At 44.0% G+C, this 23801-nt stretch overlaps 1 protein-coding gene across 3 annotated transcripts in view; it reads left to right on the forward strand.

Annotated features, from left to right (window-relative positions):
* Positions 1-340: 340 nt before the first annotated feature.
* The window catches only part of GPANK1 (G-patch domain and ankyrin repeats 1), a 29670-nt gene continuing 6209 nt past the window's right edge, over positions 341-23801 (forward strand). Inside the window, exons 1-2 of one of the 3 annotated variants that reach the window (XM_073548989.1) lie at positions 341-492; positions 15256-15856. In XM_073548989.1, coding sequence (XP_073405090.1) covers positions 15273-15856 — 584 coding nt within the window. In that variant the 5' untranslated portion in view covers positions 341-492; positions 15256-15272. The other 2 variants (XM_073548990.1, XM_073548991.1) reach the window with 2 other exon arrangements.

Here is a 23801-nt window from a genome sequence, read left to right on the forward strand (position 1 = left end):
AGGAGGCGGCGCTACAAGCAAGGGGCGGGCATGCCGGGCAGAGAGCCGGCTCGGGGGCGGAGCTACCCCCGGCCGTGCGTGCGCTTAAAAAGCGCTAATGTGAAACCAGCCTAAAGCCATATCTTCCCATGCAGTCACTATGTGTTTTGAGCAGGATAATGATAGATTCTAACACTAGAAACGTTTTCCTCTTTCACATCCTACAGGAGGGCGTGGCCGCTGGTAGTCCCCTGCAGGTGACATCACTCAGCCTGCAGCTCGTTAGGCATTGCGCACGCGTGCTGTGCTGATGGAAGCCGGCTGACCGCGCTTGCGTTCTCACGCGTCATTCTGACCAATCACGAGCTCTGTCTTTTACTCTCATCCGCTGATTGGCTCTCGCGTTCATTTGTCTCCCCTTCCTTTATACGTGAAAGGAAAAGCTCCGCCCCTTCCGTACAGAAAACGACGTCGCCGCCATTATTGTTGTGGTCGGAGGGCTGCGCTTTTCTGGTGAGTTTTGGGCTTTCTTAACCTAAAAAGTGTAATGATGGCTGGAAGTGACGGCTGTGAGAGAAGACAGTGACTGTGGTGGTTTACTGGGGGCCGTGAGTGCAGCTCAGGAGAAGGTGTGACTACCGCAGGAAGCAGCACCGGGAAGGGGAGAGCGCGACCTCAGCTGCTGTCATAGCGCCGCATTCTGCTTGCTGTCGGTGAATGGACACCTATGTAACCCTTTTCTCCCCAGACTAATATTTGGGTGTGTTTTGTCCAAAAATCGCTGCCCCCTAATGGCTTTGGTCATTTTGGGGGTATTACACCTCCTATGGATAGTGGGTTGGAGGGGCCCTCAGAGGACAGGCCTTTATTACTTCTCCTATGGATAGTGGGTTGGAGGGGCCCTCAGAGGACAGGCCTTTATTACTTCTCCTATGGATAGTGGGTTGGAGGAGTCCTCAGAGAACAGGCCTTTATTACTTCTCCTATGGATAGTGGGTTGGAGGGGCCCTCAGAGGACAGGCCTTTATTACTTCTCCTATGGATAGTGGGTTGGAGGAGCCCTCAGAGGACAGGCCTTTATTACTTCTCCTATGGATAGTGGGTTGGAGGAGCCCTCAGAGGACAGGCCTCTATTACTTCTCCTATGGATAGTGGGTTGGAGGAGCCCTCAGAGGACAGGCCTTTATTACTTCACCTATGGATAGTGGGTTGGAGGGGCCCTCAGAGGACAGGCCTTTATTACTTCTCCTATGGATAGTGGGTTGGAGGAGCCCTCAGAGGACAGGCCTTTATTACTTCTCCTATGGATAGTGGGTTGGAGGAGCCCTCAGAGGACAGGCCTTTATTACTTCTCCTATGGATAGTGGGTTGGAGGGGCCCTCAGAGGACAGGCCTTTATTACTTCTCCTATGGATAGTGGGTTGGAGGAGCCCTCAGAGGACAGGCCTTTATTACTTCTCCTATGGATAGTGGGTTGGAGGAGCCCTCAGAGGACAGGCCTTTATTACTTCTCCTATGGATAGTGGGTTGGAGGGGCCTTCAGAGGACAGGCCTTTATTACTTCTCCTATGGATAGTGGGTTGGAGGAGCCCTCAGAGGACAGGCCTTTATTACTTCTCCTATGGATAGTGGGTTGGAGGAGCCCTCAGAGGACAGGCCTTTATTACTTCTCCTATGGATAGTGGGTTGGAGGGGCCCTCAGAGGACAGGCCTTTATTACTTCTCCTATGGATAGTGGGTTGGAGGAGCCCTCAGAGGACAGGCCTTTATTACTTCTCCTATGGATAGTGGGTTGGAGGGGCCCTCAGAGGACAGGCCATTATTACTTCTCCTATGGATAGTGGGTTGGAGGAGCCCTCAGAGGACAGGCCTTTATTACTTCTCCTATGGATAGTGGGTTGGAGGGGCCCTCAGAGGACAGGCCATTATTACTTCTCCTATGGATAGTGGGTTGGAGGGGCCCTCAGAGGACAGGCCTTTATTACTTCTCCTATGGATAGTGGGTTGGAGGGGCCCTCAGAGGACAGGCCATTATTACTTCTCCTATGGATAGTGGGTTGGAGGAGCCCTCAGAGGACAGGCCTTTATTACTTCTCCTATGGATAGTGGGTTGGAGGAGCCCTCAGAGGACAGGCCTTTATTACTTCTATGGATAGTGGGTTGGAGGAGCCCTCAGAGGACAGGCCTTTATTACTTCTCCTATGGATAGTGGGTTGGAGGGGCCCTCAGAGGACAGGCCTTTATTACTTCTCCTATGGATAGTGGGTTGGAGGGGCCCTCAGAGGACAGGCCTTTATTACTTCTCCTATGGATAGTGGGTTGGAGGGGCCCTCAGAGGACAGGCCATTATTACTTCTCCTATGGATAGTGGGTTGGAGGAGCCCTCAGAGGACAGGCCTTTATTACTTCTCCTATGGATAGTGGGTTGGAGGAGCCCTCAGAGGACAGGCCTTTATTACTTCTCCTATGGATAGTGGGTTGGAGGGCCCCTCAGAGGACAGGCCTTTATTACTTCTATGGATAGTGGGTTGGAGGGCCCCTCAGAGGACAGGCCGTTATTACTTCTATGGATAGTGGGTTGGAGGGGCCCTCAGAGGACAAGCCTTTATTACTTCTATGGATAGTGGGTTGGAGGGGCCCTCAGAGGACAGGCCGTTATTATTTCTCCTATGGATAGTGGTTTGGAGGGCCCCTTAGAGAACAGGCCTTTATTACTTCTCCTATGGATAGTGGGTTGGAGGGGCCATCAGAGGACAGGCCGTTATTACTTCTCCTATGGATAGTGGGTTGGAGGAGCCCTCAGAGGACAGGCTTTTATTACTTCTATGGATAGTGGGTTGGAGGGGCCCTCAGAGGACAGGCCGTTATTATTTCTCCTATGGATAGTGGTTTGGAGGGCCCCTTAGAGAACAGGCCTTTATTACTTCTCCTATGGATAGTGGGTTGGAGGGGCCATCAGAGGACAGGCCGTTATTACTTCTCCTATGGATAGTGGGTTGGAGGAGCCCTCAGAGGACAGGCCTTTATTACTTCTCCTATGGATAGTGGGTTGGAGGGGCCCTCAGAGGACAGGCCTTTATTACTTCTCCTATGGATAGTGGGTTGGAGGGGCCCTCAGAGGACAGGCCATTATTACTTCTCCTATGGATAGTGGGTTGGAGGGCCCCTCAGAGGACAGGCCTTTATTACTTCTATGGATAGTGGGTTGGAGGGCCCCTCAGAGGACAGGCCGTTATTACTTCTATGGATAGTGGGTTGGAGGGGCCCTCAGAGGACAAGCCTTTATTACTTCTATGGATAGTGGGTTGGAGGGGCCCTCAGAGGACAGGCCGTTATTATTTCTCCTATGGATAGTGGTTTGGAGGGCCCCTTAGAGAACAGGCCTTTATTACTTCTCCTATGGATAGTGGGTTGGAGGGGCCATCAGAGGACAGGCCGTTATTACTTCTCCTATGGATAGTGGGTTGGAGGAGCCCTCAGAGGACAGGCCTTTATTACTTCTATGGATAGTGGGTTAGAGGGGCCCTCAGAGGACAGGCCGTTATTATTTCTCCTATGGATAGTGGTTTGGAGGGCCCCTTAGAGAACAGGCCTTTATTACTTCTCCTATGGATAGTGGGTTGGAGGGGCCATCAGAGGACAGGCCGTTATTACTTCTCCTATGGATAGTGGGTTGGAGGAGCCCTCAGAGGACAGGCCTTTATTACTTCTCCTATGGATAGTGGGTTGGAGGGGCCCTCAGAGGACAGGCCTTTATTACTTCTCCTATGGATAGTGGGTTGGAGGGGCCCTCAGAGGACAGGCCATTATTAATTCTCCTATGGATAGTGGGTTGGAGGGCCCCTCAGAGGACAGGCCTTTATTACTTCTATGGATAGTGGGTTGGAGGGCCCCTCAGAGGACAGGCCGTTATTACTTCTATGGATAGTGGGTTGGAGGGGCCCTCAGAGGACAAGCCTTTATTACTTCTATGGATAGTGGGTTGGAGGGGCCCTCAGAGGACAGGCCGTTATTATTTCTCCTATGGATAGTGGTTTGGAGGGCCCCTTAGAGAACAGGCCTTTATTACTTCTCCTATGGATAGTGGGTTGGAGGGGCCATCAGAGGACAGGCCGTTATTACTTCTCCTATGGATAGTGGGTTGGAGGGTCCCTCAGAGGACAGACCGTTATTACTTCTATGGATAGTGGGTTGGAGGGGCCCACAGAGGACAGGCCGTTATTACTTCTCCTATGGATAGTGGGTTGGATGGCCCCTCAGAGGACAGGCCGTTATTACTTCTCCTATGGATAGTGGGTTGGAGGGCCCCTCAGAGGACAGGCCTTTATTACTTCTCCTATGGATAGTGGGTTGGAGGGCCCCTCAGAGGACCGGCCTTTATTACTTCTCCTATGGATAGTGGGTTGGAGGGCCCCTTAGAGAACAGGCCTTTATTACTTCTCCTATGGATAGTGGGTTGGAGGGCCCCTCAGAGGACCGGCCTTTATTACTTCTCCTATGGATAGTGGGTTGGAGGGCCCCTTAGAGAACAGGCCTTTATTACTTCTCCTATGGATAGTGGGTTGGAGGGGCCCACAGAGGACAGGCCGTTATTACTTCTCCTATGGATAGTGGGTTGGATGGCCCCTCAGAGGACAGGCCGTTATTACTTCTCCTATGGATAGTGGGTTGGAGGGGCCCTCAGAGGACAAGCCTTTATTACTTCTCCTATGGATAGTGGGTTGGAGGGGCCCTCAGAGGACAGGCCGTTATTACTTCTCCTATGGATAGTGGTTTGGAGGGCCCCTTAGAGAACAGGCCTTTATTACTTCTCCTATGGATAGTGGGTTGGAGGGGCCATCAGAGGACAGGCCTTTATTACTTCTCGTATGTCTAATAAAACCTACAAAAGCACTTCACACAAGGCCATATAGTAAAAATTGACAAAATCTTTATTAATGACGTAAATAGATAAAAGCAAGGCAGATACCACAAGTACAGAATAAAGGTGGGTAACATAAAGAATTTGTATAAGACTCCATGCATTTTATGTAGCAGGGACACAAAAAGAGTAATTAATAAAGACCTCATTGGGAAATATATTATGAAGTTGTGTCCATGACAACATAAAACAAATGGAAATACACCACATGAAAAACGCCTATAATGAGGGGTATATAGTGAGTTAACGTTATAGAGATATAGTTACCAAGAGGCATACCCGCGGTACCCACCACACTCGATGCGCATTTCCCTGGACGAAGCATTTCAGTACGAAATGCGCATCGAGGTGTGGTGGGTACCGTGGGTATGCCTCTTGGTAACTATATCTCTATAACGTTAATTCAGTACCCCGGTTTTGTACCCCTTGCCAGCCTTGTGACCCTCCACGATCTTGTCTCTGATGGCCTTGGAATGCTCCTTTGTCTTTCCCATGTTGACCATGTATGAGTGCTGTTCACAAGTTTGGGGAGGGTCTTAAATAGTCAGAAAAGGCTGGAAAAAGAGATAATTAATCCAAACATGTGAAGCTCATTGTTCTTTGTGCCTGAAATACTTCTTAATACTTTAGGGGAACCAAACAGAATTCTGGTGGTTTGAGGGGTTGAATAATAAATGACCCTCTGAATAAACTTTTCACAATTTAAAAAAAATTAAACAAAGAAATAACATTCTTTTTTGCTGCAGTGCATTTCACACTTCCAGGCTGATCTACAGTCCAAATGTCACAATGCCAAGTTAATTCCGAATGTGTAAACCTGCTAAATCTGCAGGGGGTTGAATACTACTTGTAGGCACTGTATATATCCATTTATCCATATCTGTCTATCCATATCTTATCTGTACCAAAAAGAATGAAAGCCGGTTAGCACACAGACTAACACTCCTTTTTTTAGCACCAATCAGGTACACCTCATAGCTGCCCAAAAGGACTCCCAGGACAGGTATTGCTCGTCTTCAGTAACATCAACATCAATTGATAGTTGGAATAAATAGACTGCATTCATCACCACATCTTCTTAAGGTGCAGGCTTTATTTTCAAGTGTAGGGGTGTGAAGTATGAGGTTCTGCAGCAGCTGAAATGTGCAGTATGAGGTTCTGCCCCCCCAGGTTTGATCCTGGCTTTGCCCATGGTGTGAATGTAGCCTTAGGATCTAGGCTTTGTCTTAGCTGAGATAAGTCATAGTGTATGTGTGTGTGTATGTGTGTATGTATATATATATATATATATATATATATATATATATATATACACACACACACTACAGACCAAAAGTTTGGACACACCTCAATCAAAGCGGTTTCTTTATTTTCATGACTATGAAGATTGTAGATTGACTCTGAAGGCATCAAAACTATGTATTAACACATGTGGAATTATATAATTAACAAAAAAGTGTGAAACAACTGAGAATGTCTTATATTCTAGGTTCTTCAAAGTAGCCACCTTTTGCTTTGATTACTGCTTTGCACACTCTTTGCATTCTCTTGATGAGCTTCAAGGGGTAGTCAGCGGAAATGGCTTTCACTTCACAGGTGTTCCCTGACAGGTTTAATAAGTGGGATTTCTTGCCTTATAAATGGGGTTGGGACCATCAGTTGTGTTGTGCAGAAGTCTGGTGGATACACAGGTGATAGTCCTACTGAATAGACTGTTAGAATTTGTATTATGGCAAGAAAAAAGCAGCTGAGTAAAGAAAAACGAGTGGCCATCATTACTTTAAGAAATGAAGGTTAGTCAGTCTGAAAAATTGGGAAAACTTTGAAAGTGTCCCCAAGTGCATTGGCAAAAACCATCAAGCGCTACAAAGAAACTGGCTCACATGAGGACCGCCCCAGGAAAGGAAGACCAAGATTCACCTCTGCTGCGGAGGATAAGTTCATCCTAGTCACCAGCCTCAGAAATCGCAGGTTAACAGCAGCTCAGAATAGAGACCAGGTCAATGCCACACAGAGTTCTAGCAGCAGACACATCTCTACAACAACTGTTAAGAGGAGACTTTGTGCAGCAGGCCTTTATGGTAAAATAGCTGCTAGGAAACCACTGCTAAGGACAGGCCACAAGCAGAAGAGACTTGTTTGGGCTCGAGAACACAAGGAATGGACATTAGACCAGTGGAAATCTGTGCTTTGGTCTGATGAGTCCAAATTTGAGATCTTTGGTTCCAACCACCATGTCTTTGTGCGACGCAGAAAAGGTGAACGGATGGACTCTACATGCCTGGTTCCCACCGTGAAGCATGGAGGAGGAGGTGAGATGGTGTGGGGGTGCTTTGCTGGTGACACTGTTGGGGATTTATTCAAAATTGAAGGCATACTGAACCAGCATGGCTACCACAGCATCTTGCAGCGGCATGCTATTCCATCCGGTTTGTGTTTAGTTGGACCATCATTTATTTTTCAACAGGACAATGGCCTCAAACACACCTCCAGGCTGTGTAAGGGCTATTTGACCAAGAAGGAGAGTGATGGGGTGCTACGCCAGATGACCTGGCCTCCACAGTCACCAGACCTGAACCCAATCGAGATGGTTTGGGGTGAGCTGGACCGCAGAGTGAAGGCAAAAGGGCCAACAAGTGCTAAGTATCTCTGGGAACTCCTTCAAGACTGTTGGAAGACCATTTCCAGTGACTACCTCTTGAAGCTCATCAAGAGAATGCCAAGAGTGTGCAAAGCAGTAATCAAAGCAAAAGGTGGCTACTTTGAAGAATTTAGAATATAAGACATATTTTCAGTTGTTTCACACTTTAATTATATAATTCCACATGTGTTAATTCATTGTTTTGATGCCTTCAGAATGAATCTACAATTTTCATAGTCATGAAAATAAAGAAAACGCTTTAAATGAGAAGGTGTGTCCAAACTTTGGTCTGTACCATATACATGTACATGTATACAGTGTATTACATATATTAGTTTTTTGTGTTCTAAAGTTGTATTCCAATAAATAGATATTATGTTCTATCTAAATATCTTGATTATTGGATCATAGAAATGATTAAATGTCTGATGTTCACATTGTACTACAATCAATTTTTCACTTAAATAGAAGCAATATATGTGGGAGTTGGAGTTGGTGTAAGGGAAATTGAGGAGTCGGAGTCGCAGGTTTGGCTTACCGACTCCACAGCCCTGCCTAGAATACAAGACATGTTTTCAGTTGTTTCACACTTTTTTGTTAATTATATAATTCCACATGTGTTAATTCATTGTTTTGATGCCTTCAGAATGAATCTACAATTTTCATAGTCATGCATATAAAGAAAACTCTTTGAGAAGGTGTGTCCAAACTCTTGGTCTGTACTGTATATATGTAATCAATATTACATAGTGTATGACATATTTACATTTTATTAGTTTTTTTGTGTTCTAAAGTTGTATTGCAATAAATATATATTATGTGCTATCTAAATATCTTGATTATTGTACCATAAAAATGATTAAATGTCTGATATCACATTGTACTACAATAAGTTTTTCACTTAAATAGAAGCAATATATGTGGGAGTCGGAGTCGCAGGTTTGGCTTCCCGACTCCACAGCCCTGCTTGAAAGTTCAGAGTAAAGGTATCTAAGAACATATTTATACTAATCTGTCTTTATACAGTGCATGATTCTTGCAAGCATTACAATATACCGTACCTTATTTTTTTTGCAGGATATTATTATTTAGAGGGCGAATTTACATAATTACAATGTCTAAGAAGCATCTTATGAAGTCAGCCGTATTTGAGCATTTCACAGTGACTCCAGATAAAAAAAATATTTTGTGTCAGTGTATATGTGACCCAGATGAAAACACATGCTGTGATGCCAAAATCAGTGTATACTCAGGCAGTGGTAAAAATCTAAAGACATTTCAACGCTGCCACCCAGAAGTCTACAAAGCTGTGATTGAAAAAGATGACGGCAGCACCAAGAAACCAGAGCCCAGCACGTCCCCCACCAGGCAAAGGAGGAGGAAAGAGCGCCTCAAACATCAGTTACAAGATTCTTTGTAAGTGACAAAGTTACTGTAACAAGGACAGCAGATGAGTTTAAAAGACTTTTCATTGAGCTTCTTGTGAAGGACGGTGTACCATTATCATTATTTGCACGACCACCTTTTACAGCTCTTAGGCTGGGTTCACACGTATCGGAACTCTCTCGGAAATTACCACGAGAATCCCGGAATTCCATTCCACGGGAAAATCGCATTTTAAATTCCTGCGATTTTCCCGCGGAAAAACTAGCATTTTGCTAGCGTTTTCCAAGCGATCTGGAGCATCGCTTGGAGAACTGATTGACAGGTTGGTCACACTCGTCAAACATAGTGTTTGACGAGTGTGACCAACTTTTTACTATTGAGGCCGCCTATGCGGCCTCAATAGTAAAAGATAGGATGTAAAAAATAATAATAAAAAAAAAAAATGTTATTCTCACCTTCCGACGTCCCGCGCTGCCTTCCCGCCTCTCTCCACGCTCCCGGTCCCAGTAGTCCTTTGTGCGAATTACCTCAATGACGTCCGTTCTCGCGGGATTGCGACGTCTCGCGAATGACCACGAGACGTCACGATCCCGCGAGAACGGATGTCCTCACTCACAAAGGCTTACTGGGATCGGGAGCGTGGATAGAGGCGGGAAGGCTTCGCGATACGTCGGAAGGTGAGAATAACAATATTTTTTATTTTAAATTCTATTTTTTAGGCCGGAGTCACACTGGCGAGGAATACGGGCGAATGAGAGGCGCTAAAAGCACGCATTAGACACGGACAAATGATTCTCTGGGGTCACTCGCACCAGGCGTATATTTCTCATCCATGTCCTACGCTCCGTGCCAATCGCAGCATGCTGCGATTGTCAGCGTACTACGGCCGTAGTACGCCAATGCAAGTCTATGGGTGCGCAAAAAATACGGATTACACACGGACCACACATGTGACTTGCGAGAAATACGCACCCGGTGTCCTTTAGCAAAGCCGGCAATTCAGTGCTCTATACAGTAAACTCACACTGACTGTTTTAATAAAGAAAGAATAGATATAGACACATAGAATGCATATATATATATATATATATATATATATATATTTTCTTTGGTTTCTGTTAGAAACCCTGTCATAGGGCTCCATTATATGTCCATTTTGCAAGCCTGCTAGAAAATCTCGCTATACGGATGCTTACATGCGCAAAATACGCGACCACACCTTGATTACGGATGACATACGGAGCACTGTTTAGGGGCCATTCATCCGTATTACGCAAGTAAAATACTGACCGTATTTTGCGTCAGTTAGTGTGACCCCGGCCTTACAGGGATATGGTACCCAAAGCCCGGAGGACAGTCTCCTCTCCTTCGGGCCGTGGGTACCATCCGCAAATGTTCTGCTTCTTTTCGCATGGTGTGCACAGCCACATGCGGAAAGTAAGCAGCAGAACAATGCATTCCTATGGGTGCGGGATCGCCGCGATTCTGCGAAATTAATGAGCATGCTGCGTTTTTTACAGCGGAGCGATTCCGCTGCGGTAAAAACCGCAGCATTAGCATAGCATTGCGGAATCCCATAGGAATGCATGGGATGCTTTTTTTTTTTTCTTCGCGTTTTCGCAGCAAAATCGCGTGGTTAAAACCGCCGTGGAAGCGCGAAAAAAACGCCACGTGTGACCTCAGCCTAAATGGACAAATGGCCCGCAAACTTGGTGTTTCTCTGGAAAGAGAAAGTATTAGAAAATTAGTGATTGAAGAAGCCCTTAACCAAAAGGATGATGTTAAGACTCTCAAGAGACACTGTGTTTCTTAAAATGGATGCCTGCACACGTCACAGAGTGAACTATTTTGCTATCAATGTTCGATATGTTTGTGACAACAAAAAAATTGTTACTAAGACACTGGCCGTAAAAGACACTAAAGCTCATCACAGCAGCCAGTTTCTCCAGAGCTTAGTGGAAAAAGTTCTGCAAGGTTATGAACTCAAAAAAGAACAGGTTCTTGCTATTATAACGGACAATGCTTCAAACCTGATTATTACAATTAAACAGATGAATAAGAATAATAAAGGTGAACAGCAGTTAGAACATTTCACATTCAGTATGTTGGAGATGGAAGGCCACAGTTCTGCTACCATAACAGAGGAACAAACAGATATTACTACAGAAGAACAGCAAAATGATTCTTTACAATTGGATGATTTTGTTTAAGCTGCTTCACACCTCTTTCCTGTTCAACACATGCGTTGTGTTGTGCACACGCTGCAGCTGGCAATAAGAGCGAATCTGCAAGAGGGACATGCTGGAACTCTGATTAGCAAAGTGAGGAAATTGGCTATTGCTGCCAGAACCCCTAAAATTGATTCCATCTTGAGACGTGCTGGGAAAGGGGCAATTGTGGATCAAGCCACTCGGTGGGGCAGCACCTATTTAATGATTGAGCGATTGCTTGCGCTGAAACCCTTCCTAATAGATATGGCCAACCCTCAGGTAGCACTACTTGAAGGTCAATGGACATAGGTGGCTGAATTGAAGGAATTGCTTAATCACCCATTTACAGTGACTAAAAAGTTACTAGCTGAGGATTTAACTCCTGGCATTTTTATAAGGGAGTGGAAGAACTTGCTATTTTGCCTGTCCCAAAGAGGAGGTTTAATTGCAGATGGCATTGCTGCTTCATTGAAACGGGGAGAGACAGCTATTAGAAAATAAAATTCTTCTGGCAACTGTTAATGTGGCCACGAATCATTGTATATTGCTGGATGTTCAACAACTTGCTGAAGGAAATGAAGCTCTGATTGAGGTAGCAGCTGGGGGCTACAGAATGGCCACGAGCAAGAGGACTCTGGTCCTGCCAGTGCTGCTGCCGTTTCTTCATCCTCCTCAAAAGAGGTGTTTTATTTCGACAAGTATTTGGACGATTTGGAGCAGGCAAAGTGTTGCCGCATGGAAAAAGATTCCACTCCCATAGAAAACAGATTAACCATATTTCAGCAAGATTTTTCACTTGCTCTCAAAGAAGTAGAAGAGTTCAATCGTTCATCAAAACTGACTGTGCACGAGGCAATTCCTTTAGTGTAGAGAGGTTGTTCTCTAGCCTCAAAATAATTGGGTCAGATTTGACGTCATCTATGAAGGAGGATCTGATGGAGGCAATACTATTTCTCAGAACAAATTCATAGACTGCACAAATGTTGTTCAGTACATTTTTGTTGAAAACTGTTTTTTCCACTTACTGCATAGTGTACAATAAATTGTAAATATGCAAAAGTTTTTTTTATCTAAAGTTGTATTCCAATAAATATATTTTGTTCTATCTAAATGGCTTGATTGTTGTAACATAATAAAAGCCTGATGTTACCTTTTTACTACAGTAAATTCATCACTCAAACTTAAACATGAGCCATGTCTGAGAGTCGGAGTCCTCGAGTCGGTGTAATGGAAATTGAGTAGTTGGAGGTTTGGCTTACCAACTCCACAGCCCTGCTCAGAGAACAGGCCTTTATTACCGCTCCTTTGGATAATGGGTTGGAGGGGCCATCAGAGGACAGGCCTTTATTACCTCTCCTGTGGATAGTGGGTTGGAGAGCCCCTCAGAAGACAGGCTTTTCTTACTCTGTAAGGAGGAAAACTGGGCTGCGGGTACCTGCGTTATGCCGGGCCCGGAACTGTCAGGGTTGCGTCCAGTGTTGCTGAAGGGAAAGAATGGGGAACCCGACAGGACCCCTGACCCAGCGAGGGGGAGGAGAGAGCAGGAAGTGCTGGAAGACTCAAGTTTCCCGCTGGCAGAGAGTGAAGACAGGTGTGCTGCTCTCTGCAGAGGGAACGTGGAGCTGAGATCCGCCAGGGCTTGCGTCAAGACCCCGTGGAAACTGGGAACATGCAAAGCGTCGGTCATATTGCCAGACAGTGTCAGATGCTCGCAGTAAAGAACGGGTGCCAGGTACTAGATTGTGAACTGTGTTCCCCCTTGTGGACAGGCGTGTGACGGAGTACACATCAGACAGACTACCACGGTGCTATCCACTTCGGATCTACAGATTAATGGACTAGGGGCTCAACGGGCAAATCCGGAGACCGCCAGAAGCTTGTGGGCGGGTGACGCCTGAAGGCACCGTGCCGGCCGTTGCTGGTACTACAACCCCCATCGAACTGCATGCGACCAAGGGACATAGGAGTCATGATAAGATCCATAACAAGATTGATGTGTTAAATTTCGCTTTAATTTGGCAATTAACCATTGTCTCTCTGTGAGGAGCTTATTCTATTGTTATAATTAAACTAGCTGAAGAGCCCGGCATTGCCTGGGCATAGTAACCAACTGTGGTTAGTTATAATAAATTATAATGATTATATTGCACATATAAACATTTCACATCATATATTCAACACTGCAGATTTGCAACACAAATTAAATGATTACCCAAGTATCTTCTCCTGTGTGATACTTTCTGCTGAGCGGTGTATCTACCCCTATCCTGTGTGATACTGACTGCTGAGCCGTGTACCTAATCCTATCCTGTGTGATACTGACAGCTGTGCCGTGTATCTAATCCTATCCTGTGTGATACTGGGCTCCCCCTGCAGTCTGTCAGAGGGTGGTCTGTGTTGGCACGGTAATAAATTGTGTTTTTCCAGCTTTACAGAAGGACGATAGCACCACAGAAATGATAAGAATAATAGGCCTCAGTTACCACAACTGTCTACAAAGAAAACTGTTGCTGATAGCAACCAATCACAGTTCATTTTTCATCTTTTAAAGGGAATCTGTCTCAGCCTTTTTTTTTGCCCTATTAGCTGCCGGCATAGACATTGGGGGCTTATCTACAGCATTCTCTAAACAGCTCTGGGACAGCGTGGCGAGTTTTGAGTGGCGACTTTTGTGTTTGGACTTTTATGTGGCGAGGTTGGTGTATGTGTGGTGAAATGTGTGCTGAGGGTGGTATATGTGTTGAAGCACGTGGTAGTGTGTGGCGCATTTTGTGTGTGTGTTCATATCCCCGTGTGTAGTGAGTATCCCATGTCAGGGCCCCACCTTAGCAACTGTACGGTATATACTCTTTGGCGCCATTGCTCTCATTCTTTAAGTCCCCCTTGTTCACATCTGGCAGCTGTCAATTTGCCTCCAACACTTTTCTTTTCACTTTTTCCTCATTATGTAGATAGCGGCAAAATTGTTTGGTGAATTGGAACGCACAGGGTTAAAATTTTGCCTCACAACATAGCATATGACACTCTCGGGGTCCAGTCGTGTGACTGCAAAATTTTGGGCTGTAGCTGCAACGGTGCAGATGCCATTCCCGGACATACACACATGTACATACATACAATCATATACACACATTGAGCTTTATATATTAGATTACATTATTGTTAACCCTTGCTCTGCACTCTGTTACTGCATTCCGGAACCTGCTTACAACTCCTCCTGTGAATAGTGGGTTGGAGGGGCCATGAGGGAGGGGTTACACTGGGACCTCCGACACTGGGTATTTTCTGCTCTCCCTGGTTCTTTATTATATGTCTATGAATGATTTTTCAACTCTGTACCTTGAGCCATGGTATGTATTTTCCTTTTGTCTCTGGTTTCCCCAATAGGTGTTTTCTCACCATCTTATTTTTTTGCGGTGTTAACTTATTTCATTCTTTTTATAAACCCGCTATACACCTCATCTGGGGCAGCCAGGGACATAACCGCAGTAATGTCCAGTAACACTAATTTATTTACTAATTTAGCATCCTATTTTTGCATTCTAATTTTCTGCACTGTGCACTTTTATATATCATTTTTAGGAAATCATTGCTTATTACCCTTTATGTGTACTTTATAACGAGTTTACTGTGCAGGTATTCACAGATTGTATATTTATGGATGCAATATAATTTTTTGGGGTACTATTCATCTATTTTTGCTTGCTTTTTTCTGTGTGGTCTGTATACCTCTGCAAAACACTTCTTTTTAATATTTTTAAGTGTATGTTTCCATAAAAAATTATTTTTATATGCAATACTATGTCTGAAGAACTTTTCTCTGCTCTGCATAGGTGTTAGTTTTTTTTTCTTATCGGTCCTTTGGATAGTTGGTTGTAGGGGCATCAGAGGACAAGCCTTTACTACCCCACCTATGGATAGTGGGTAAATGTTTTTAGTAGGAAACCCAATATAATGTGATGACTTATTTCAAGGAGTGTATTATCAGTGGCATCTGACTCATAGGATTTTCACTGATCCTGTGAAGGGAGCCACAGAACTGACCCCTCCCTGTGTTTATAGATTACCCATTTATTAACTCTTTTTAGACAGTGGTAAAGACTTCTGTTTCCTTTTAGGTCCCCCAATCATAAAGATGAACTTCCCGCAGCTCATCACATTCACCAAAGCTCGGGAAAAGTCAGACTTATGGGAAAATGGCGAACAAAGAACCAAGGCTTCACCCCGGACAGGAGAGGGGAACATCTCTGGTGCTGAGGCAAAAACTTTCTATGAGAGTCTCCTGTCAAATGAAGGGGAGACGGCCAAGAAACCTTTTCAGAAACGTAAGCGGGTCACTTTGCCCTCAGATGAGGGAGCAGGACAATCTCGGCACAGACTGACCACGACCGCTCCTCGGGGCATTGACCAACTAGATGGCCACCGACTACTAAACTGCTCCCAACATGGAGATCTAAAGGGTGTGAGGCGGCTCCTGGAGAAGGAGGGCTGCAATGTTAATTTTCAGGATGGTTATTACTGGACGTCTCTGATGTGCGCTGCATATGCTGGAAAAAAAGATGTAGTGGGGTATCTGCTGACGAGGGGTGCAGCCTGGATTGGGGTATGTGACACTAAAGGAAAAGACGCTTTGACCTTAGCAGAAGAGGCCGGTCATCGGGACGTGGTACAGATGCTACAGGATTCCGTGAAGGATCACCCTCAAGACAGGACTCCAAGGTGGGTGCAGGTGTTACCACGTATATTGTATATGGGACATCTACAGCAGCATCACATTAGCAGGCCGGTGAGGTTCTACCAGTAATGATGTCACTAATTTAGTCCGCAGTTGCGCTATGGGACTGCAGACTTGCAAATCCTCACAGCGTGCACATGGCGCACTGTGAAGATTATCAGATACCGGCGATCATGTGACCTCAAGTATACTATTTGCATACTTCCGGCCACATTCTGACTACACTGTGTCCGGCCTCACTCAATACACGTGCAGTGAGTGAGGTTGTGCCTGTCTATTCGGCACTTGGCAGCATGTATGCAAATTGCATACGTGTGGTCATTCTCCTGTCACTGGATAAATTTCAAAGTGCGCAGTGTGTGCACTGTGAGGATTCACAAGTCTACAGTCACATAGTGATATACCAACGCACCGCCCTGCAGGAAAAAAATGATGGTGGGTTTCAGCAGTTAGGACATCCACCAGCAAGAAAGTGTCTGTATATTCAGCAAACTGCTGTAAGACATTGTTGGGACCCCCCCCCCGTAACCCATCCACACACCCTGCCACTCATGTACAGTGGACATGGGTCGTACATGGATAATTTTGGGCAGCGTCCGCTCCATATGTGCCTCCTGTAACATCAGCAATCAGGAGCTAAATCACTGTATTGTTATCAGATGCTGCTATCAGTCACTGACAGCGGCATAGCAATTAGATCCTGACTGGCTGCATCTTGTTTTCCATCTCCCCAAAGGGCATGTCAGTGGGTCTCCTATAGCAGCCAGGGGACTGTTGAAGAGTTTAGTACAAGATTTGGGACTGTATATTCCAGTGCATTGTATAATAATAGTTTTGTTTTAGGGGAAAAGGAAAGGGGCTCCATAAAAAATAGGGATAAATATATCACATACTCATATGTATTCATATACATACATACATACATACAGAGTGAAGGCTGAAAGTGTTAGCGCCATTGAAGTTGTTCCAGAAAATGCAATAATTTTCTGGGAGAAATACTTCAATTCCACATGTTTTGTTAAATATGTTTATTTCCTTTGTGTGTATTGGAACAACACAAATAAATGAGAGAAAAAAGGCATTGCACATCATTTCACACAAAACCCCCAAAATGTGCCGGAAAAAAATGTTGGCACCCTCAGCATAATAATTGGTTGCACCCCCTTTGGCATAAATAACTAAAATCAATTGTTTCCTATAACCGTCCACAAGCTTCTTGCACCTCTTAACTGGAATTTTGGACCACTCTTCTTTTGGAAACTGCTCCAGGTCTCTCATATTTGAAGGTGCCTTCTCCCATCAGCAATTTTAAGATCTATTACAGGTGACCAATGGGATTTAGATCCAGACTAATTGCTGGCATTTCAGAATTCTCCGGCGCGATGTTTCCATCCATTTCTGGGTGTATCTTGAAGTATGTTTGGGGCCATTGTCCTACCGGAAGAGATATGATCTAGGTCGCAAACCCAGATTTCTGACACTTGGCACTACATTGTGACCCAAAATCCTTTTGGTAAGCTTCACATTTCATGATGCCTTGCACACAGTCAAGGCACCCAGAGCCAGAGGCAGCAATACAACCCCAAAACATCTTTGAGCCTCCACCATATTTGACTGTAGGTATTGTGTTCTTTTCTTTTCTTTGTAGGCCTCATTCCATTTTCAGTAAACAGTAGAATGATGTGCTTTTACAAAAATCTCTAGCTTGGTCTCATCAGTCCATGAGATGATTTCCCAGAAGGATTTTGGCTTACTAAGTACATTTACCAATCTGCAGTCTAGCTTTTTTTACATCTGTGTCAGCAGTGAGTTCCTCCTGGGTCTCCTGCCATAGTATTTCATTCAAAAGTCAGCTGATAATTTGCGTTGACACTGATGCACTCTGAGCCTGCAGGACAGCTGGAATTTTTTTAGAACTTAACTGGGGCTGCTTATCCATCATCCGGACTATCCTGCATTGCAACCTTTCATCAATTTTTCTCTGCCTTCCACGTCCAGGGAGATTAGCTACAGTACCATGGGATGTAAACGTCTTGATCATGTTGGGCACCGTGGACAAAGTAACATCACAATCTCTGGAGATGGTCTTGTAACCTTGAGACTGTTTATATTCAACAAATTTTGTTCTTAAGTCCTCATAAAGTTTCTCCTTGTCTGCTCTCCATCCTTAATGTGGCACACACAGGCATACATTGCAAACAGGGCTGTGGAGTCGGTAAACCAAACCTGCGACTCCGACTCCTCAATTTCCCTTACACCGACTCCACAAATCCAACTCCACGATATATTGCTTATATTTAAGTGAAAAATGTATTGTAGTACAATGTGAACATCAGACATTTAATCATTTCTATGATCCAAAAATCAAGATATTTAGAACATAATATCTATTTATTGGAATACAACTTTAGAAAACAAACTGTAATAAATTGTAAATATGTAATACACTGTATAATATCGATTTACATACGGTACAGACCAAAGTTTGGACACACCTTCTTAATCAAAGAGTTTTCTTTATTTGCATGACTATGAAAATTGTAGATTCACTCCGAAGGCATCAAAACAATGAATTAACACGTGGAATTATATAATTAACAAAAAAGTGTGAAACAACTGAAAATATGTCTTATATTCTAGGTTCTTCAAAGTAGCCACCTTTTGCTTTGATTACTGCTTTGCACACTCTTGGCATTCTCTTGATGAGCTTCAACAGGTAGTCACTGGAAATGGTCTTCCAACAGTCTTGAAGGAGTTCCCAGGGATGCTTAGCACTTGTTGGCCCTTTTGCCTTCACTCTGCGGTCCAGCTCACCCCAAACCATCTCGATTGGGTTCAGGTCTGGTGTCTGTGGAGGCCAGGTCATCTGGTGTAGCACCCCATCACTCTCCTTCTTGGTTAAATAGCCCTTACACAGCCTGGAGGTGTGATTGAGGTCATTGTCCTGTTGAAAAATAAATGATGGTCCAGCTAAACACAAACCGGATGGAATAGCATGCCGCTGCAAGATGCTGTGGTAGCCATGCTGGTTCAGTATGCCTTCAATTTTGAATAAATCCCCAACAGTGTCACCAGCAAAGCACCCCCACACCATCTCACCTCCTCCTCCATGCTTCACGGTGGGAACCAGGCATGTAGAGTCCATCCGTTCACCTTTTCTGCGTCGCACAAAGACATGGTGGTTGGAACCAAAGATCTCAAATTTGGACTCATCAGACCAAAGCACAGATTTCCACTGGTCTAATGTCCATTCCTTGTGTTCTCGAGCCCAAACAAGTCTCTTCTGCTTGTGGCCTGTCCTTAGCAGTGGTTTCCTAGCAGCTATTTTACCATGAAGGCCTGCTGCTCAAAGTCTCTTAACAGTTGTTGTAGAGATGTGTCTGCTGCTAGAACTCTGTGTGGCATTGACCTGGTCTCTAATCTGAGCTGCTGTTAACCTGCGATTTCTGAGGCTGGTGACTAGGATGAACTTATCCTCCGCAGCAGAGGTGACTCTTGTTCTTCCTTTCCTGGGGCGGTCCTCATGTGAGCCAGTTTCTTTGTAGCGCTTGATGTTTTTTGCCACTGCACTTGGGGACACTTTCAAGGTTTTCCCAATTTTTCAGACTGACTGACCTTCATTTCTTAAAGCAATGATGGCCACTCGTTTTTCTTTGCTTAGCTGCTTTTTTCTTGCCATAATACAAATTCTAACAGTCTATTCAGTAGGACTATCAGCTGTGTATCCACCAGACTTCTGCACAACGCAACTGATGGTCCCAACCCCATTTATAAGGCAAGAAATTCCACTTATTAAACCTGACAGGGGACACCTGTGAAGTGAAAACCATTTCCGGTGACTACCTCTTGAAGCTCATCAAGAGAATGCCAAGAGTGTGCAAAGCAGAAATCAAAGCAAAAGGTGGCTACTTTGAAGAACCTAGAATATAAGACATATTCTCAGTTGTTTCACACTTTTTTGTTAATTATATAATTCCACATGTGTTAATACATAGTTTTGATGCCTTCAGAGTGAATCTACAATCTTCATAGTCATAAAAATAAACAAAACGCTTTGAATGAGGTGTGTCCAAACTTTTGGTCTGTACTAACTATATATATATATATATATATATATATATATATATATATATATATATACATACACACACACACACACACACACACACACACACACACACACACACACACACACACACACGTATTTAGTCAGTCAGCAATAGTGCAAGTTCCACCACTTAAAAAGATGAGAGGCGTCTGTAATTTACATCATAGGTAGACCTCAACTATGGGAGACAAACTGAGAAAAAAAAATCCAGAAAATCACATTGTCTGTTTTTTTTTTCATTTTATTTGCATATTATGGTGGAAAATAAGTATTTGGTCAGAAACAAAATTTCATCTCAATACTTTTGTGATATATCCTTTGTTGGCAATGACAGAGGTCAAACGTTTTCTGTAAATCTTCACAAGGTTGCCACACACTGTTGTTGGTATGTTGGCCCATTCCTCCATGCAGATCTCCTCTAGAGCAGTGATGTTTTTGGCTTTTCGCTTGGCAACACGGACTTTCAACTCCCTCCAAAGGTTTTCTATAGGGTTGAGATCTGGAGACTGGCTAGGCCACTCCAGGACCTTGAAATGCTTCTTACGAAGCCACTCCTTCGTTGCCCTGGCGGTGTGCTTTGGATCATTGTCATGTTGAAAGACCCAGCCACGTTTCATATTCAATGCCCTTGCTGATGGAAGGAGGTTTGCACTCAAAATCTCACGATACATGGCCCCATTCATTCTTTCATGTACCCGGATCAGTCGTCCTGGCCCCTTTGCAGAGAAACAGCCCCAAAGCATGATGTTTCCACCACCATGCTTTACAGTAGGTATGGTGTTTGATGGATGCAACTCAGTATTTTTTCCTCCAAACACGACAAGTTGTGTTTCTACCAAACCGTTCCAGTTTGGTTTCATCAGACCATAGGACATTCTCCCAAAACTCCTCTGGATCATCCAAATGCTCTCTAGCAAACTTCAGACGGGCCCGGACATGTACAGGCTTAAGCAGTGGGACACGTCTGGCACTGCAGGATCTGAGTCCATGGTGGCGTAGTGTGTTACTTATGGTAGGCCTTGTTACATTGGTCCCAGCTCTCTGCAGTTCATTCACTAGGTCCCCCCGCGTGGTTCTGGGATTTTTGCTCACCGTTCTTGTGATCATTCTGACCCCACGGGGTGGGATTTTGCGTGGAGCACCAGATCGAGGGAGATTATCAGTGGTCTTGTATGTCTTCCATTTTCTAATTATTGCTCCCACAGTTGATTTCTTCACTCCAAGCTGGTTGGCTATTGCAGATTCAGTCTTCCCAGCCTGGTGCAGGGCTACAATTTTGTTTCTGGTGTCCTTTGACAGCTCTTTGGTCTTCACCATAGTGGAGTTTGGAGTCAGACTGTTTGAGGGTGTGCACAGGTGTCTTTTTATACTGATAACAAGTTTAAACAGGTGCCATTACTACAGGTAATGAGTGGAGGAAAGAGGAGACTCTTAAAGAAGAAGTTACAGGTCTGTGAGAGCCAGAAATCTTGATTGCTTGTTTCTGACCAAATACTTATTTTCCACCATAATATGCAAATAAAATGAAAAAAAAAACAGACAATGTGATTTTCTGGATTTTTTTTTCTCAGTTTGTCTCCCATAGTTGAGGTCTACCTATGATGTAAATTACAGACGCCTCTCATCTTTTTAAGTGGTGGAACTTGCACTATTGCTGACTGACTAAATACTTTTTTGCCCCACTGTATATACATACATTCACACACTATGACTTTTCTTGGCTAAGATAAAGCCTAAATCATCAGGCTACATTCACACTATGGGCTAGGCCAGGATCAAACATGGGGGGGGGGGGGCAGAACCTCATACCGTTCCGCAGAATTTCATACTGCACGCCTCAGCTGCTGTAGAACCTCATACTTCACACCCCTACTCTTGAAAATAAAGCCTGCACCTTAAGAAGATGTGGTGAATGCAGTCTATCTATTCCAACTATCAATTGATGTTGATGTGTTACTGAAGATGAGCAATGCCTGTCCTGGGCGTCGTTTTGGTCAGCTATGAGGTGTACCTGACTGGTGCTTAAAAAAAGTATTAGTCTGTGTGCTATCCGGCTTTCATTCTTTTTGGTACAGATATGATATGGATAGACAGGTATGGATATATAGATAGAGCAGATTTCTAATCTGCTTTTGCCATTGAAAACATTAGCTATGAGCTCAAAAACCTTTCAGGTGATGCGGTTTTTTAAAAAGCTGATCTGCTTTTGCAACTGAAAAACGTATCCTCAAAAAACGCAGCAAAAACGCTGTGTGTGAATCAGGGCTGTGGAGTCTGAGTCGGTGCTCATTTTGGTGGAGTTGGAGTCGGTATAAAATGGACCGACTCCGACTCCTAAAATATATAATAAATTGGGTACACTAGTACAATGCAGAATGTGCTGAATATTTTTTCATAGGAATTTGGGAAAGTTATGAAATGTCCTATAAATGGCTGTTCTATTCCTGATCTAAGGCTACATTCACACACAGCGTTTTTGCAGCGTTTTTTGTGGATACGTTATTCAGCTGCAAAAGCAGATCAGATTTTTAAAAAACTGCATCACCTGAAAGGTTTTTGAGCTCATAGATAATGTTTTCAATATCAAAAGCAGATTAGAAATCTGCTCTATCTATCCATTTATCCATATCTGTCTCCATATCTTATCTGTACCAAAATGAATGAAAGCTGGGTAGCACACAGACTAACACTTCCTGCCGCGCAAAGGAGGAGGAAAGAGCGTCTCAAACATCATTAACAAGATATTTTGTGACAAAGTTACTGTAACAATGACATCAGATATGTCTAAAAGACAGCTCATACAGCTTGTTGTGAAGGACGGTGTACCATTAACATTATTTGCACGACCAGCTTTTACAGCTCTTAATGGAGAAATGGCCCGCAAACTTGGTGTTTCTCTGGAAAGAGAAAGTATTAGAAAATTAGTGATTGAAGAAGCCCTTAAACAATAGGAAGATCTTAAAAAGACTCTCAAAACTTGCTTCATGTTTCTTAAAATGGATGCCTGCACACGTCACAGAGTGAACTATTTTGCCATCAATGTTCGATATGTTTGTGACAACAAAAATTGTTACCAACACGCTGTCAGTAAAAGACACTAAAGCTCATCACAGCAGCCAGTTTCTCCAGGACTTAGTGGAAAAAGTTCTGAAAGATTACGAACTCAAAAAAGAACAGATTCTTGCTATTGTAACTGTTAATGCTTCAAACATAAGTACAATTACAGTGATGAATGAGAGTAATGAACAACAACTAGAGGAACATTTAGGATTCAGTATGTTTGAGATGGAAGGCCACAGTGCTGTTCATGTAACTGAGGAACAAACAGATATTACAACAGAAGAACAGCAAAATTATACTGTAGAAATAGATGATCTTGTTGAAGCTGCTTCAAAACACTTTCCTATTCATCACTTGCGCTGTGTTGTGCACATGCTGCAGCTGGCAATAAGAGAGAGTCTGCAAGAGGGACATGCTGGAAATCTGATTGGAAAAGTGAGGAAATTGGTTATTGCCACCAGAACCCCTAAAATTGATTCCATCTTGAAGAGACGTGCTGGAAAAGGGCAATTGTTGATCAACTAAAACCATTTCTTATAGATTTGGCGAACCCTCAGGTAACCCTAAATGAAGGTCAATGGACACAGGTGGCTGAATTGAAGGAATTGCTTAATCACCCATTTACTGTGACTAAAAAATTACAAGCTGAGGATTTAACTCCTGGCATTTTCATGAGGGAGTGGAAGAACTTGCTATTTTGCTGTTTAATCGCAGATGGCATTTCTGCTTCAATGAAACGGAGAGAGAGAGAGACACAGCTA

The sequence above is a fragment of the Dendrobates tinctorius genome, unplaced genomic scaffold (genome assembly GCF_039654945.1).
Source record: "Dendrobates tinctorius isolate UK_male_01 unplaced genomic scaffold, ASM3965494v1 ptg000158l, whole genome shotgun sequence".
Taxonomy (NCBI): Eukaryota; Metazoa; Chordata; class Amphibia; order Anura; family Dendrobatidae; genus Dendrobates; species Dendrobates tinctorius.